The following is an 18212-nucleotide window of genomic DNA, read 5'->3' as shown; positions in this document are numbered from 1 at the left end:
TACCTTGGCTTCCATCTCAGCGTCCAGTATGCCTCCTTTCTGTTCCTGCAGCAGGGCATAGGCTCGCTGTAAGGCCTGATACTCCCTGGTCAGCTGACGGAAACGCAGCTCAGACTCCTCATTGGCTAGACCCTTGTTTGACACAAACATATTAGAGGTTAAAGTCTGTGGTTGCATTGGACTGATATCCCTATTTAGATGCAACTGAATGGATTTGGTGGCAATGCTGGAAGTCGAGGAGTTAAAACAGATAGTCTGACATAGAATAATTTCAGGATATTGATGTGAATGTAAATGTGGTGACAGTGATACACTAAAGAATGGAAGGTAAACGTTCTTCGTGATACGATGATTACAAGGCAACTTCTCACCTCATCCAGGTCTTCATCAGGAGTAGCAGGGGTCCTGTCCATCCGGAATGAAGCCACTGAGGATGTTTCGGAGTCCATAGATTCTTCATCATACCCAAAGAAGGTGTCTACTACGATGTGCCTCTGCAGAGAAAAAAGTTGAAAGATGTACAGATCTAACAACCACTGATGGTCAGTGTCCGAGGATTTTTATGCCTGGCTGATAACATCTCAGTTTAAAGTGACAACTTTTGGTCTGCAATGTTGGGTTTCCCAGATAATTTTATTTTTATATTGTTGTACATAGCAGAATACACCTTTTGTGGCATTATCATTACCATCGGCAACATGTGAGTGGTAGTTTGAAATTGGTTTAAACTGTAAAGAGTTAAGTTTTTTAGACTTTCAAGGGATTCTACTTCCTCAAGACTCAGTGACTTGCTTAACTACATACAAAGCCATTAATGTAGAAATGGTAAGCCTTTTTGATAAATATTGGATTTTTTTAATAAACACTAAGTACCACTTTGCAAGTGTTGCAAGATTTTGTCTTGTTTTCAAAGAATACTCCATCTGCCTATTGCTTTTATATACTGGAAACAAAACTATGTGAACTTAAACATAAATAGCCACAAATTCGATTCTTTCTACCTTTATTGGCCTGGAACTTCTTTTATGCCTTTTCTTTCTTAGTAGTTTCTCTCGGTCCTGGAAAAACAGACAAACGGAAAGAAAAATAGTTAACACACCACTGTACTATTACACATATCCTACTTTTTTTCTCTTTTAAAATTAAATTTGAAGAAAAAAAACAAACCAAGGAATCAATTTATTCATAACACTGAAACAAGCTATGATTCTAACAAGAAGACAGCAGTTATCATGTTGATGGAATTAAGTTATTTTAGGAACAGAGTATTTTTATGTTTAAGTAAAGAGTTTAACATGGGATATCTACTTGAATACATCATATTGAATGATTATTTATCAAGCACATGATTCACTGATCCTGACTTGTGGTCACTTTTATTTGAAAAGTGTGACATGCAGTATGATGCGTTATTTCTTCATCCTGCTCCATCCTTGCATCATTTTCATTCCTTTCCAGTGATCACAAATTTATTCTCTGGTTATCACAGCAGCCAGAGAATAAAGTAGTTGAATGGTGATAATGTGGTTAGCAAGCCTCAGCTCAGGATCTGTGGTCTGATCATTAAGGTTATTACTTTATTGTATTTGTAAAATAAGCTGCACAGATGACCTGGTTATGAGTACATTTAATTTATGCAGCAATACTGATGGTAATCTATATGTCAGGTTGTTCTTAAAAGACAACAGTATACAGGTGACCACAGCATTATAGCTGCTATTTAAATATAACCCAGATAAGCAATGATTTTATAAGTGATGAACAATTTGAAGACGTTAATGATCTGAAAATCTTATACAAAACATGTAAAAAGGAGGTGTCTCATACATTGTATACTGTGTATGTTTGCTGCCTCTTCATAATAAGGGTAAAAGGACATCTGGTGTCCACATGAGCTGAGGATTGACCCTAATGACCCTCAACTGCCTACTCTGCAGATTACTGAAAACATCAAAAGAAACCTCAAACACAGATGCAAATTTTCATCCTTGAGATGTAGAAAAAAAAACATACTCTTGTCAGTTCGTCAATCATGCTTTGTTGTTCCAGGACTTGAAGCTTGAGAAAGGCTATTTCCTGGTCATCATGGGCTTGGTCCAAGTCATTCAGAGACTTCAGCTTCTTTAGTGGAGGATGGGAACTGATTTTCTCCCTCTGCAGCCACATAACAGAAAGACAAAAGTCCTTTAAGATCACAACACCTGCTTACCCTCTTACCTAAAAAATACTAAATGTACTGTACATATGATGCTGACCATCTCAAGGTTCTCCTTGGCCAGGCTCTTGAGTTTATCTTCCAGCTTCTGGATAGTCTGGGTCAAATCATCATTCCTCTTACTCAGCAGCTTGTTCTTGTCCAGCAGGGGCTTGCACTGCTTCTCCGACTCTCGAACTCGCTTCAGCTGGTGGGAGAAAGGGACACAAGGATACATTAAATTGCGACTGACATGAGGAAGGTGGACAGCAAGAGACAGAAGCTGGAAGATCTGAAGAAGGAAAGGTAGAAAGATGAAGGTAAGTGACAGAAGGAAGAGAGAGAAGGAGGACTTTCACTTTTAAATGAAGTATTTGATCATACCAATTCATTCCTCTCATCGACCAGCAGCGAATTGCGGTCCTCCAATTTACGTATAGTTGAGTTGAGTTCAGCAATGCGCCTCTGGTTTCTCCTCAGGTCCTGACACACACAAACGAAAAACAATAAATTATTATTTAAAGAATGTCATAGAAAACAGAACTTTAGATTATTTGACTGTAATACCAGAATGTACATGGCATGATGATTTTCTAAATATAAGCCTTGTCTGTGAGAAGAAACATCTTGTCCTTGAAACCAAACCTGGCATATTGGCACTTTAATTATGTAGTGGTATACAAGGCCCAAATCAAAGAGGAAGTTTCTCTCATGTGAATAGGTTGATATTAATGTTTGATATGAATGACCAGAGCATAAAACTTCTCCTTGCTATCCATATCACTTACCGGGCTGCCACAGTGCTCTGCTCCATCTCCAGCTCGGCCTGGAATCTCTCTTTTCGGGCTTCCCAGGCCGCACTCGGCCTCCTTGACAAGGAATAGTTGTTCATCCAAGGCGTCTTTCTGAAGCTGCAGCTTCTGTAGGAAACCTGCTGTTGACTCCAGTTCCTTCTCCAGAGCAAAGATGGTGCGGTCTTTAGATTTGATTTCATCCACCTAGTGAAGGAGAAGGAAATAGACATAGTAAAGAAATTGCTGATACATCACTTGCCTTTATTCCAGGGTCGGTACTTTAATTGCCAATGCCACTCTGCTGTAGCGGACTTTCAAAAGTAACCATCAAAAGTACAAAGACAAGGACAGTTATTGTTTTGAGAATAAACTGACATAAAAAATATCGAATATTCTCTGTTTCCAGCTTCTCAAATGTGACAATTTGCGTCCTTTCTTGACTTTACATTATTGTAAATCAAATACCTTTGGGATTTTTTTTGATTGTTTGCCAGTCAAAATAAGCAATTGAAATGTTATTTTTATACATGTTATGGACTTAAAGATTAATTGATTTTTATTGTAAAAAGTATTCAATGAATTAATTTGACTGCAAGAAAAAAAATTAATCAATAGTTGTAGCCCTAAATTCCACACATGTAGCCACCTACACCTCATAAATCTCTGTGCAGCAGACCCCTACTTTTATATGGGTATTTGCATCCTTATTTTTTTAAAACCTTTTACATAGAAACCCAAGCTTTGAAATTATACTTCAAAAGCCACAAAAAGGTTGGCCAGGTTGCCCTGTAGCTCTACAACAAACTTGCACACAGTTTATATGTAACAGAAATGTAGGTGGTATAAAATCTACCACACTGTGCTCCATCCCAATTCCCACGCTGTGTACGTATCCGATGTACCATTAACAGGGGCAACTCATCATATCCAGTATAAATCATTTGTTAAGTATTTCGTGTGTACCAGTCTGCGGATGTCCCTCTCACAGTCCCACTTGATCTTGGAGATCTGCTCCTGGTGCTGCTGGTGCTCCACTCGCAGGTCGCCAGCTTTCATCTTGTCAGCCTGGATCATGTTACTGAGAGCCTCATCGGTCTGCTTCTTAGAGGACTTCAGCTCTACTATCTCCTGCAGGAGCTTCACTCTCTCCTGGTCAAAGAAGCGACGTGCCTCCTCCTTGGCTTCCAGGGTCAGTGCTGTGCGCACCTGAAGAATCAGGGTGAGAAAGAGGAAGGGTGTTAATGTTGCTTGGCAGAATTGTAAAATAACCTGTCCTGTGCCAAGCTCCTCTGTCCCTGTCTCAAATTAAACACTGGCTTCACTCTCCTGGCTTAACCTCACCTTCTCCCCACTGCCATCACGCATGGCGTTCAAAGCGGCCTTGAGCCTCTGGTTCTCCTGGTCTTTGATTTTGGCATGGCGAGCCAGCTCCTGCTCATGCTGCCGTGTCAGGTTTTCCCTGAGAGCCTGGAGCTCCTTTTGCTTTTCCTCGTGCCACTTGGCCCGCTGCTCTGTTAACATGGCAGTGTGACGGTGCTGCTCCTGCTCTCGCACTCGCTTTACCTCCTGCACCTTGTCCCGTTCCAGCTTGCTCACCTTGTTCAACAGAGAAAGAGGAGAGAGGAGAGAGGAATGAGGTTATTTTACACATCTAACATACCTATTACTGTACTCCAAGGAGATGTCAGTCAGTACTTTTCAATTGACTCTGGTTTACCTCTATTTTTACTTTAGTTGGGTTTCCCTTGGGGATCGGAATGACATTTCTCCCACATTGTATCGTTCATTAATAAAATCACAATTATGATGATCTCATGTAAGAAGATTGAAAGAGAGTTGAAAATGCATGGAAGAAGTGTGAAAATGTGTACATGTAAGACAAAGCTTACTTAAGTAAAACATGCTGTTCTGTACAACATGTACTGTCAACATTAATATTTAACCTGATCAGCCAACTGCAGAGGGCATAAAGATGTATATTAACAAGTGCATTGCAACAAGACATCATTACAATGGCTTCATTACAAGGCCTTATGATGTAAGCTGTGCATTAACCCATGTGGTAATATGTTATAGTGTAGAAATACACAGAGAACAATTTTTCACCAGTAGCATGTACAGCGCTTTACCATTAACTGAACACAAGCAGAAAATCTAGGTAAATATGTTATTTAGGGTATCATGTCACAAGATGTACTTGTACCTTTGAGACGGTGTTTAGATGTGTGCAACTGGTTGAGTCCAAAGGTTGCTGTAAAGCTTCCATTTAAAATTTCATAGTTTTGGGACCTTAACTTACAGACTGGCATTGAAAAAATTAAGAAGCCAAAATGACTTAATACTTTGTGAAAGTAAGGTTTAAATCTACTAAGTATACATTGAAAATGAGCAATAATATGATCTCAAAAACTTCTGCCTTTGGATATTGTACCTTGCATTTTTCTTGGTGTAGCTCTATCTGAATGTCAGTCAGCTTGGACCTGAGATCTTCGTTGGCTGCCTGCAGGGCAGAGATGAGCGCTTCGGGCTTCTCGCCCTTCGGACGCCCTTTCTTCGCCATTTAGTCAAATACTAGAGAGGCTCTTCTAATGCTTTCATTGAGACTTCACAGAAACTTTCCAAGGCGCTCCCAACGTTTCCAGTTCCTCCTCTTCCTCATTCTCCTATTAGACAAAGGGGCTTGGGGGGTCAAGGAGAAGAGAAAAAACAAACAGACTGAGACATAGTAGACATAGTACAGAGAGAGCAGTTCAGAGGTGACATAATTAAGACTTGATTTATGTGCAGACTAGCTTGCGCTTCGATGTGTATGTGTGTGTGAGCAGGATGACTTGAGAAGTGGCAACTCTTATATACTTCAACAGTTATAAAGAAGGTCAAAGCTGAGTTTAAACTGCAATACGGGCAGAAAAGGAAAGGTTTCTGTGGTATGTGTGCCACGGGAATTCACATAACATACATTTTGTTGTTGTCTCACAGGCAACTGAAGTTTGTCTGTTTTCCATATCCCTCCTTACCTACAAATACAGCAGTCCCTATATGCAGTGTATGTTTTTCTTTTGTGATGTCAAGACTGCAGGATCTGTCATAGTGGGTTATAACTTTGTGCTCAGACTGAACGCAAAAGTGAATTTTATCATACAAAGTTAATGGAAAGAGGTGATCAGACACAAAAGCGTTGCGAATTGAACATGTTTCAACTTGAGTGAAAAATCTGTCAATGCCGGGACTTTAAGAATCTGCTTCAGAAATGTACAGAGACTAGAGGATACAGGAAAGAGACTCGAGGAAAAAACATAAAGAACCAGAGTTCAGTCAGAGGCTGAGCTGAACACAAACACACTGGCACAGTCGCTGTGTCTGTTGCTAGCTAGCTTACAGCTAATGTACAATTGGTGAATTGGCTGCAAACAAGGCTTTAGTTAGTGCCTCGCTCAAGGGCACTTTGCAGCGAAATGGATGTCACTACAGATTAACAATTAGCCAGCCTGCAGTTGGAACACTTTGTTATCAGTGTTATGGATCAGACCAGAAATCCTTTGGTTACTGGTTGGCTAACCTAATGTAGTTAGACACAATGTGACTATGCAGTATTGATTAGTTACAAAATGACAAGTCAATCTCTACTGACACTTGACATCAAAATTAGGTTTTACCACTTCCGGTGGTACCAATCAGCACATATTATCGACATAGATTCTAATCATCTATCGATTATAAGTTGTGGCTCCTCTCCTGATCTGTTAACAGATTTACAGAACAAATATTATGGAACAATTTTCAACTTATAAACAATAAAAATCTGGTCACAGTAACTCTTTATTTTACATGTCCCATAGTTTTCTAATGATTTCCTAAAAAAAATAATTAAAAAATAATACCCTGTAGTACCTATTTGGGGGGTGCATAGGATCTGGTCATTATGATTTCTTTCAAAGAAAATCCTCTGGAAATCAAAAACTGCTTATAAACTCTACCCAGCTATGAAACTATATGATATAATGAATTCCTGATTATTTCTTGAAAAGTCAAATAAATATGTGGCTACTTACTAAGTGTACTGTCTCAAACATCACATTTTCCCTTACCAAATTGCATAGGTCTTTCCAAGAAATGTCCTGAGAAACTACTAATAAATTATGGAACACGTAAAAAAATAATTACTACACATCATACCACTTAAAAAAATCACTGTAAGACTGTGAATATGACACTTGCACACCGCACTTTTTGCTCATGACACATTATGTATTAAGCTGTGATTAGGGTCAGTCAATTGATTAAATTCACATAATGACTGTGATGCTGTGAAGTGCTGGCAGACTGTCTAAAGGTCATATCTTGACTTAACCTGTGGTACAACTGTCTACATTCAACCACTTGAAACACTTTTTTAGGAGTATTTGAAGAATCTACAGACAAACACATTGTGTGCTTATTAATTGCAGATGCTTATTTGATTGTCTGCATAATGTGTCCTATATTTCAATTTGAAAATTATGTTATTTAGATTTATTAACTCTAAATCTAAAAGTTATTTTTATGTTATTGCTATATTGAAAATCTGATGTTATGAAATGATACAGAAATTATGTGCATGCTAATCTATTATAATATCTAGTGTTTTTCCAAAAGGTTGCTAAATTGCTTCTTTTAAGGGATCTTTTAGCAGTGTCTCATGTATGTTTATTTTCATTATTGTACACTTTTGAGTAACTAGTGTACCCGCAAAAGTGAAAATGCATGTCAGTGCATGTGCACACACCATGATGACTCAGGATGAGTTGCATGGTGTCCGTCATAATCTGAGGAGCGATGACATAACATCGCTTAAAAGATTTTGAGATGCAGATTAGAGATGAAGCAGTTGTCATTATCACGTTTAGTCCACGTGGGATTTTCACTCTGCAGTGTTATGGGGCCTTTTAAAAGTGCTGCTGCTCTTTTTAAGTATCACTTATGGATGTTGTCCAAGGAAACACTCATGAAAACCACTGCCTAGATCAGTAGCTGTACATGAAGTACTGTGTAGTCAGCACATCGCACTGAAAAAAGGGCTAAGTGACATTTTCTTTTTAAATTTTTTTTAATATATATTTTTAGGGCATTTTTATGCCTTTATCATAGACAGTGAAGAGAGTTGACAGGAAACGAAGAGGAGAGAGATGGAGTTGACATGTGACAAAGGTCTGCTGCTGGAGTTTGACTGTGGATGTTGCAATTATGTGGCGTGCGTCTTAACCAGTAGGTTACCAGGGCTCGCCCAGAGTTAACTTGTAATCAATAATTAATGATGAATATGAGATGTTTTGCAGAGGGAACTTCAGTTTCTTTGACTTTGTGTTTGTTACCTAATGTCACTGTGTAAAGGGCACCCAGTAGTCCCCATTATAATGCTTTTTTCCATTTTCATACAAAAACATGATTAATTTAGAAGGGGAGGGATATATGTTTTTGAATATTTTCTCAAAAAACTCAAAAGATATTAAATGTACAATGTTAAAACAGAAATTTTTGCAGCTCAAGCAGTTGCTGCCAGCAAATGTTTTGGCATTTGTCCTTAATAAACAATTACAGTCTATAAAATTGTCATTCATTTATTTTCTGTTGACTAAAAGATTTATTAACCAGCTGTTTCAGACCTAACATATATCACATAAGCCTTTTTCGCTTAAGACATTTTGACATGTCATAGAATGAAAATCATGTGTAAATATTAAAATTAATGATGGCTACATTGTATTGTGCATGCTGGCTCATGACACTTGTATAGAACAGAGCCATCGTTACTGTTACTAGTAACACCTGTGCTTTTCCTAATAAGTTAAAATGGCAGCTGTGAAAAAGGCATATTTTGTAAAAGGAAAAAGGTTGTTTTCCCATCTAACCCTAACCTTGCCTGGGTCTCTTGACCTACATTTTTAGGTCCTGTTTACTCCAGTGTATCTATCTATGTAGGGCTAGTGGAGGAGCAGATAAAGTATCTGTACAAAATGTACATTTACACAGCTTATGTAAGTATAGAGAATGTTAACAAATCCAGAAGTCAGACAAAGTAGAGTAGAGTAGGTTAGTTTTTGGATGTTTGCCATGTAAAAGGTCCTGAACACCCACACAATTATTGTGTCTGATTGGACCTCCGCTCAGGTTGAAGGTGAGCGGAGCTACACTGGGAATTACGGGACACTGACGTACTTTGTGTTCTAATAATTAGGATAAATGCGTAACTGTAATTGTCCGACTTGAACAGGTACAACCAAGTTAACAGGAAAGTGAGGGAGACGTCAATCAATCACCGACTGTGCACACTAAAGCCAATATTAGCTTATTGCAGATATACTGGTATCGGTGTATATGTCAGCCAATAAATGACAAGAAATTGAAGTACATGTTATGTAATACATATTTTGAAACAGTGTCACCATTCTACAGTTTGTCCACAAGAGAGTAATGACAAGAATGGGATGGTATGTCCTGACTCAGTACATTTCTAATCACAAAAACAAAATTAAGGGAGCCTTATCAAACATGTTTGCAAGAACATGTTGAACCAACTTTCCCAATATAAATTTGTGCCTTGATGTGAGATTTACAATCTTGGTATACTGTTAATGGCACCACACTGCTCTGAGACTTTTCTCTGAACTCACAGTGAGCCTGAAGTCAAAATCATGATCAAACTGAGTAGAAAATCTATCTAGTGCAAGGAAATGATTAGATAGTATAGGATTATACAGTATAGTGGGACAGAAATATAATGAAATTCAGCTCAAGAATTAGTTTGAATCGCCCTCATAAAAATAATCAATGACACAGTTGCCTGCATTAGATTGCCTGAAACTTTACGCTTAATATTTTTCCCGATGCTGCAGTAGATCTGATCTGTAATTGGGGTAAGGGAATACAGGAAACTCTAGGAAGGATACTCAAGTCTCAGGAAAGGGGTATCTATCTCCACTTGCAAAGGGAAAAATCATGGCATAATTTATTTGTACTTTGTTTTGCACCGTAACATTACACCACTCTTGGTCGCAGGATACTGGACCGGGATATCTCCTCCCAGACAGGCTGTTATCCTTACTCAGCACTCCCTTCTTTACCTGACAGGCTGTGCATGTAGAGTTGGTTTAATATTTTAACAGACACAGCTACAGCAGCAGATTCCTCTGCATAAAGGGTAGGTTTACCTAATAACTGCCTTTTTAGTGTGCTATTCTTAGCAGATGATGGACGGAGAACTGAGCTTTTTCGTCCTACCCAAAACATTTTAGCAGACCTCAACAGGCCTTGTTGAGGTTTGTAACACTACATACTTCCCAACTCTCTCTCATACAGGCTGGTTATGTCAGCTACTGTCCCAGTCATTTGTGCAGTGTGATGTAGTACCATGATTCAGTTTAGACAATGTTTTAGATCTTATAACTTGAACTTTTTTAAAAATACATTGATTATTGTTATTAATCATTATATTGGTACCATGTTCTAACAGGGCACCATTTATAAAGAGTTTAAAAGTTGTAACTTTTTTAAATGGTTAATAAATAATCTACAAATGCTTTACACATCAGTTATAAACCCTTAATAAACATATATTTTAGGTTGTCAGGTTGTGAGAAATCCCTTTGGCTGGTGTTTATACTTTCTATATGATAATAATGCTGTTATAAATTGGTTGGTAATCGATTAACAACTGATGAATAAGTTGGTCGTAAATGGTCAAACAAAGGAATTTTTTCACAACCTGACAACCCAAAATTTATTCTTATTAATGGCTTATACAGTAAATGTATCATCAACATCTAAAAAGTTTTAATGAATGATTTATTTACCATTGATAAAGCCATTAGTTACAGCTTATAAACCCATTATTAAAGGTCCCATATTAGAGAGTGGTACATTATATTCGGTTATTATTGTATTTTCATTTTTGGTCAAGATAAGCAACAATATGTACAAAAAGCAGTACTGACAAGGAAAAAACAAAAACATTACAGTGGCCATCATGATGATTCATCAACATCTTGGCCCAGCTGAATGAACCACCTTCATGCAAAGCCGACCACAACTCACCGTGGCTGTTAATACTGTATTAACCTACAAACCATCCACAGCAGCCAGATACTGCTCTGAAGGGTTAGACTAAATATGAGTTTGCTGTGTGTCCAAAGCAATCTGATTACTGTCATATTCCATTTTCAGACTCTACTAGGAAATAATCCACTGGCTAGTCGAATGAACACAACACACCCACAGGCATGCATGATGGGTAATACTGGGCCATGCACCGGATGTAGGCTCAACTGTCTAACCTATTTTGACTTCCATTTCTATTTTTAAATGCATCTGTGGAAACATAAATGATTTCAGGGTTAGGATTAAGGTTAATTTTACCGTGTTGTAGCCTTGCTGCTGAGATGAACAAATAGCAGGAATCCCTCTTGACTCTCACATCTCCTGTGATTTCTATTTCCTCTTGGAGTATCCACGCAATATTCTTACTCAGCACTCTCCTCTTTTCACACGGCATGGGAACAGCTTTAATATTTGAACACAGGAAGTTATAGCAGCAAATTTCTCTTGTTTGAAGAGTTTTCTCAGCAACTGCTCCTTCAAGGCAACTAGTTCATTACACAGCAGGTAACACACTATTTAACCAACCTCAAACTGAGGGCGATCAACCTTAGAGGCATCTTCATGACACTGCAAACTCATCCCACAGACAGCATGGTCCTTATGCATAAAACATACATATAGCATCTTCTTATATAGTTTTGAAATATTGGTTGCAAGCTGTTCCATGTACTGCTGTAAATAGAGGTGAGGAAATCCTCATATAATGTGAGGAAAACAATGACGAATTCAATGCTTGCAGAAGACAAGAAGAAAAACTAAGAACTCCTTATCAACTTTGCAGACTGATTTCAATCCCTTAACAGCAAAACATAAACTCTGAGTGTATCAAACATGAGTGTGAATTACTGATTGCAAAGATGCAAATTTGTTTGAGAAAAATGCTATAATCCTAACTTGAAGCGTGAAAACACAATGGCATTTTAGAGCTAGTTAAAACAACACTAACCACCGACATCTCTCTTAAGCAAAACAACCTCAATGGGAGCCTAAAAAACTATAAAATAGAATAAAAATGTATCAGCACCTTACACAACACTCCTGGTAGCTGCTGTTACAGTGTGTGGTACCTCCTCCGACATGAAATGTCACCATCTGACAAAACTGAGAACCATTTTATAGGGACTCCCAGGAAATCTCAAGAGACTCAAACAAGTTAATGAAATTGCTACTGTCATGCCAGAAAGGGTTTAAAGGACTGGATCTTATAAAAGCTGTTTATGGTATTCCTTTAAGAACTAGCAAGTAGGTCAAGCAGTTCACAGATCCATCACACTGTCATGCCATAAATTATTATTTAAATTACCATAAAGTGGAGAGTTGTGCCACAAAATGCATTCATTACCTTGCAAGTGATTCCTTCACTCAGTCAAAGGTGTTATAACTATTAAGATCTAAACACAGGATTTGTTCTGTCATAACCTCTACAATGTGTGCATGATGTGAGCAAAGCTATGGTGGCCAACGACATATACCTGCAGTTATACAACCACGGTTTCTACATTCATTGTTTGACTTAGGGGCAGGGGGACAAGCTGTAAACACAACATTGACATATCCCCTTACAAAGCTGATATATTGAAAGATGCAAGGCAAACAGCCTACTTTCACATCCAGCAAACGAAGGACAACGTTAGCATTCATTTGAAGTTGTGTTTCTGTCCGCCTGACAAATGTAAGTCCAACATTCATTCACCTTTTAGCTCTGTTTTGGTTTACACCCACTCTTGAGAAAAATATCTGTCTCTTTAGCAGATAAATGTTCACCAGCTAGTTGCTGAGCAATTTTAGTATCCATTTGGAGTCATGTTTGTAGCCACCTGACAAATATAAGTCCAATATTCACCTTTTAGCACTGATTTAGTCTACATTACTCCTGACCAAAAACATTTAGGTCTTCTCTGCAACATGTTCGACTTTCCTTCTACGTTATCTGCCATTTGGTGCTGGGCAGGTATTGGCTTTTTCAATAAAACAGCTGCCTACTACACCTGTAGACAAGCTTGATTAGAGCACTGAAACCGAACTGTACAATAAATTTAAAACCAAAACATTGATATCAGTGCTTCCCCTGGGTCGACTACTTTGGGGTGGTGGTAGCGGTGGTTGCCTGGGGTGGGGGGATGGGTGGGGGTTGTGCGCTGAGCAAAACTTGGGAGAGACTCAGCAGCAACACATTTCTCCATTCTCTGTTTAGGGGTGGCTGAGACTGACACTAAAATGAGAACAGCTGGTCCACCTTAAAGGTCAATCCACCTTAAGTGAGCCTGGTCAGGTTAGGCTAACCCATTGTGGCTAACTTTGGGGCTAACCCCCTTCACTTTTCCATCAGTTAGGGAAACAAAAGACGAGACTTTTCTTTGTCTTGAGAAGCTGCAGCTTTAATTAATTGAAACACTGTACATTTACTGCCAGACTGACAATTTACTGCTAACCTTTTCCTTTGCTCTGCTCACGTTCACCGTCACTTTTCTGCAGCTTGCTCAACCACTCACTCACTACACACACACATTACACACTGCTTTATTCCTTAAAGGAGTTACGCTACCAAGAGTTTCCCAGGCAACAACACAGAGGTTGACTCACATTGCTGAACGGCACTGCACAGAGGCTCCCAAATGCTATTGATTTCCAAATGAATGGATATTTGGCGTTATTTTTGGCATTAAAAAAAAGATTTTTTTTGGCCTGGCGGGGGTTCTCTTGTCCTGGAGGCCCGCCAGGCCTGTACAATTATAGGGGAAACACTGGATTTTGAAGCCACTGTGGAGCTGCAGAGTCAGGCGATAATTCTCTTGGTTTTATTGACTGTGAGCTGCACTTTTCCCATTACACTGTCAGGGCATTCAAAGCATTAGAAAACAAAATGTTCAAATGGAGATGCTTAGCATCGAACAGCAGAACACTATAGTTGCACAGAATGAGGGCACCCACTCAGGGTGAATGTGAGTATCTGTATGATAGGAGGTACTGATGGTAGGTGGTGAAAAAGAGACCATGCATGCTCAGAGAATCTGTTAGGAGAAAAAGGTATATAGTATATCTGCCTATATCTGAACAGACTGGGAGAGAAGCTCAACAAACAGTGAGGAAAGAGATAAAGCAGACAGACTCCGGTGAGCAGAATGGCCCATTTTCTCTCTGTACTTTGACTGTGAGCGTGTGTACGTGTCCCACAGTGTTCGTGTATCGATGTGAGCTTGTGTGCATTGAATACTACAACATGAAGCACATTGGCACCATGACCCACTTTTGGCTCCTCAGACATCAAATTTGGGTGTTAGCGCTGGATTTTCCAGACAGTCCACCAGGATACCAACAGAAACAAAAGCCTTACTGCTGCTTTAGTCTGACAGTACTGTCCTTATGGTAAAAGCTATGTAGAAATTATCAGTGGTTGATGAGCTTTCAGGACATATTTTTGCTCTTTTTTATAAGATTTTCAATCTATTTAATGATAAGTTGTGATAAATGCCAAGGCTGCATTTAACAATATTTCACATCAGTTTAGCCAAATGTGGCTCATTCATTGCCATTCAATTTCATATGCCATAAAAGAAATGAAAAGCCAGCTACTGTGTCATTCATGGTACAAAAATGTGGGCTCACAAAAGAGCTGACATTAGACATACTGGAAGTGGCCATCTTTATCTCTGCTCATAAACAGGAGGTGGAGCTAAGGAGGCTATTGATTTCTGTAGTTTTTCCCATTTCCAAAATAAATATTTCAATATGGAGCCAACATTTTCTATATCAGGACCTAACATCTGTCATCCACTATCCAGTCAAACCACTATACAAACCATACATTTAGGGAATAAAATAAGATTTGGCTGCTTTTGGGGGTTCATATTTGGAGTTTCTATTAGCCCTCCAGGACTGTACACGCAGCTCTGTAGCGAAGCAGTAGATCATATTTTGTTGAAAATTATTTGGCAGGAAAAAAAACAATTAAAAAATACAGCGGCTGGTAAATCTTCCATACAGTACATTGACAGCAAATGCTGACAAGATCGTGTTCAAGCACACAAATACACTAACACTTAACAATAAGTCCCTTGCATGATTGTGAACTAGGTTACAAAAGACTATTCACAATGAATGTACAGTAAATTTGGCTGTGAAAACTGTTTACAAAAGTGAGGGTTTGATTTTGCTGGGTCAAATTAAATAAGAATTACATGCCCAAAGGCTGAACATCTCCAAATATGTAATCTGGTTGTGACTGATGCATTTTAGATATTAAATTTTGTATAGATATTGCATATTGTATTTGGATAATGAAACCCACTGTATTTGCAAGACTCTATGTGATGCATGCATACAGAGCTATATTTAATGATGAATTATACTGTATCATACTGTAGTAGGCCCACAAGGAAATTATAATTTACATCAATATTGTTGCTTGTTTAGTTTCTGATACAATCTCACAGATCACCCATCACTGTTGCAAATTGCAAAGTCAAGAATATCTAAACCAACTATTGAAATAAAGTTTTACCAAAAAGTGTACAGTGTAATGATAAAATACAAAGAGGGTGCCATCTACAATTGCCCGTTCTCGTGTTTAGGGATCCGAACTTAGCCCAACACCAGACACAGACAGACAGATCTCTTTAGTGATTTCATGTCCATGTATTTGTATCCACTCAACCAACAGGCACTTTTGGCTTAATCTATCTTACATTTCTGTCTCTTACATTTCTACGCTATTTTCTTTTTGCTAATCCGGGTTATGCAATCAAGTCAGCAAAAGTTAGTCAGACTGATGCCAGCGTGGCCCCAATGTCAATGAGCAACTTAAGTTCAATCGGGGTAGGATGTGGTTATGATGTAAGTTGGTTCAATGGAGTCAAGCACCACTCTCCTGTTTGTTTTTTGGATTGCATTTTGTCTGCTTCTTAGTTCAGGCCAAAAAATGACTTCTAATCTATCTGGCTAAGGTCAAAATACCAACCCAGTGTATGAACAGAGCTCCACTAATGCTGGAAATAGTGCAGCATTAGTAGAGCTCTGTGCATCAAAATGGTTCACATCTGCTCCATGGTTTGCATGTCTCAGATTATTAATTTAATTGGTGTTTGTAAAGTAAACATAAAATATAATGAAAATTCACAGCATTAGTTGCTATTACCAAATACTGTTCATCAGTGTTGTGTTTACATCACTGTTTATGTAACCTGAATCTCCGATGCCAATCCAGTGTTGTGATCTTTTAGTCCTGTACAGTAAGTTTCACATTTTGACCTTCATTAAAAGTCAAATTTACGTATTAAGTTGTTGGGTAGTACAGCTGCAATCCAACTTAATGCTTCATGTGACAACTGATTACATGAGTGAGATTTTCCAATGATGTTAGATTAACAGTAACATGTGGAGGCTTTATCTATTAAGTAATATGACAATATAATGCAACTTGATGGCAGTTAGATACGGAAATGAATATCATTGTCACCTCTGCTCAGCTGGCTGAATATCACAGATAAACACTTCAAGATAAATCTGATGTTCCTAAATATAATCAAACTTTAACAAATGTGTTCATTAATATGGCCGATCCAACCAAAAAGCAGAAAAACATCACTGCCACAGGTTAATCATACTGCCTGATTGTATCAGTTCTGATCTAGGCTCAAATTCCAATCATTTTTAAACTGATTTATCTAACTTTTATCCACTTGCTCCATCAATATGTGCTATTGACTTGCTCTTCCTTTGCAATTTAATCTATAAACTATTAACTTGTGGGCAGTCGTTACCCTACATCTGTGCTGACCCTAAAACAATAGTGACAAATGCCCTCCCAGCAGGGGTGATGTGTGTTAAATCAGGCCAGTGTAGTGTAACACCCTAAGGCAGATGCACGCTAACCAGACCCTGTGCCTCAGTCTGGAGGCCCTGCCAGCCCACTGTGGACTAGCATCCTCTTGCAACATCACTGCACCATCCTTTGAGGACAGTAATATGTGATGACCTGTCAAGCAGAAAAATGCACATACTACACACCACAATACATGGGGGATAGAAGCCACAATGCGCATCTGGCTTTACCTGAGGCTCATGCATCAACAGCTGGAAGCTTCACTGCACAACAAGCAACCAACCAGCAACCAAAGATCTACCAGCCGTGGGAATACACAGACAGACGATGCAGCATGAGTATCCGTCGTGTAAAACGGCCCTGTAAGCCGATGAAAATCCCACACAAGCTCTATCCCCGTCATCTATGAAGGGGCTTGCTAGTGTAGGCCAGGCTGTGCCACTTCCGACAGGCAGGCTATGCCAATGCTACACGCCCAAATAAGACAAGTTGCCCGATTGTATGTCATTGTACACGATAATGACATTTATTGTTTTAATGTTGCCGTTTTGGATCAGCAGCAGTGGAATAAAAACGAATCCGATATGCATCTCGCACCGCTGCTGAGATGATCAACCTGACTCCAACCAACCAGCAGGCCCGCTAGTCCCACTGACTCCCAGTTAAGACGTTGTTCAACCTCACAACATCGCCTTACCTCGTGATCCATTCTCACCGTGTGGCGTCCTAATATGTGTGAAACCGTGTCCATGGCATGCTCCTTTTGTTTTTGTGAAAATCAACAAATTTAAAAAAAAAAAATCGCCCCCCTCCGCTATGATCTCAGCATCAGCAGCAGCCCCGTACAATGAAGCAGTGATGGCCGGTGGTGATGATGATGCTGGGAGCCCCGCCCTCCTCTCCATGCAGCCAGAATGAGCTCACTGGTTTCCAGCTCAGACGCCTCCAGTGCCGCCGCAGTCCACCAGCGAACAGCACAGACCTACTTCCATCCCCTACACCGCAGGAAACGGGTCGTTTAACCGGCCTTGATGGTCTTGTAACTGTCCTCATAAGGTTTCATACAAGTACCCAAAATGTTAAGGGGAAACGTTTCAATTGTAACGTTTCGAATTATAATAAATAAATAAATAAATGATGTCCCTGCAATATCACACAGTAGGCTATATATGGTTCCTCCTGACTGTAGTCAACAGGACGGATAGCACATTGTTCTTTGGAGGACGTCCATACAACATTATGTTGAGCTGTGTATTTTATTTTATGCACA

At 39.1% G+C, this 18212-nt stretch overlaps 1 protein-coding gene across 3 annotated transcripts in view; it reads right to left on the bottom strand.

Moving 5' to 3' along the window:
- The window catches only part of jakmip2 (janus kinase and microtubule interacting protein 2), a 28625-nt gene extending 10735 nt beyond the window's left edge, over window positions 1-17890 (bottom strand). For 2 of the 3 annotated variants that reach the window (XM_042430763.1, XM_042430766.1), the window contains exons 1-11: window positions 17640-17890; window positions 5420-5667; window positions 4330-4584; window positions 3952-4194; window positions 2983-3192; window positions 2579-2677; window positions 2256-2402; window positions 2014-2154; window positions 1002-1058; window positions 372-494; window positions 4-132 (exon numbers count right to left, since the gene is read on the bottom strand). In XM_042430763.1, the coding sequence (XP_042286697.1) occupies window positions 4-132; window positions 372-494; window positions 1002-1058; window positions 2014-2154; window positions 2256-2402; window positions 2579-2677; window positions 2983-3192; window positions 3952-4194; window positions 4330-4584; window positions 5420-5548 (1533 nt within the window). In that variant the 5' untranslated portion in view covers window positions 5549-5667; window positions 17640-17890. The remainder of the gene's footprint in view (window positions 1-3; window positions 133-371; window positions 495-1001; window positions 1059-2013; window positions 2155-2255; window positions 2403-2578; window positions 2678-2982; window positions 3193-3951; window positions 4195-4329; window positions 4585-5419; window positions 5668-17639) is intronic. The other variant, XM_042430764.1, reaches the window with a different exon arrangement.
- Window positions 17891-18212: the final 322 nt, after the last annotated feature.

This window comes from Thunnus maccoyii, chromosome 13 (genome assembly GCF_910596095.1).
Source record: "Thunnus maccoyii chromosome 13, fThuMac1.1, whole genome shotgun sequence".
NCBI classification, from domain to species: Eukaryota; Metazoa; Chordata; class Actinopteri; order Scombriformes; family Scombridae; genus Thunnus; species Thunnus maccoyii.
This window is presented reverse-complemented; position numbering and strand designations above follow the sequence as displayed.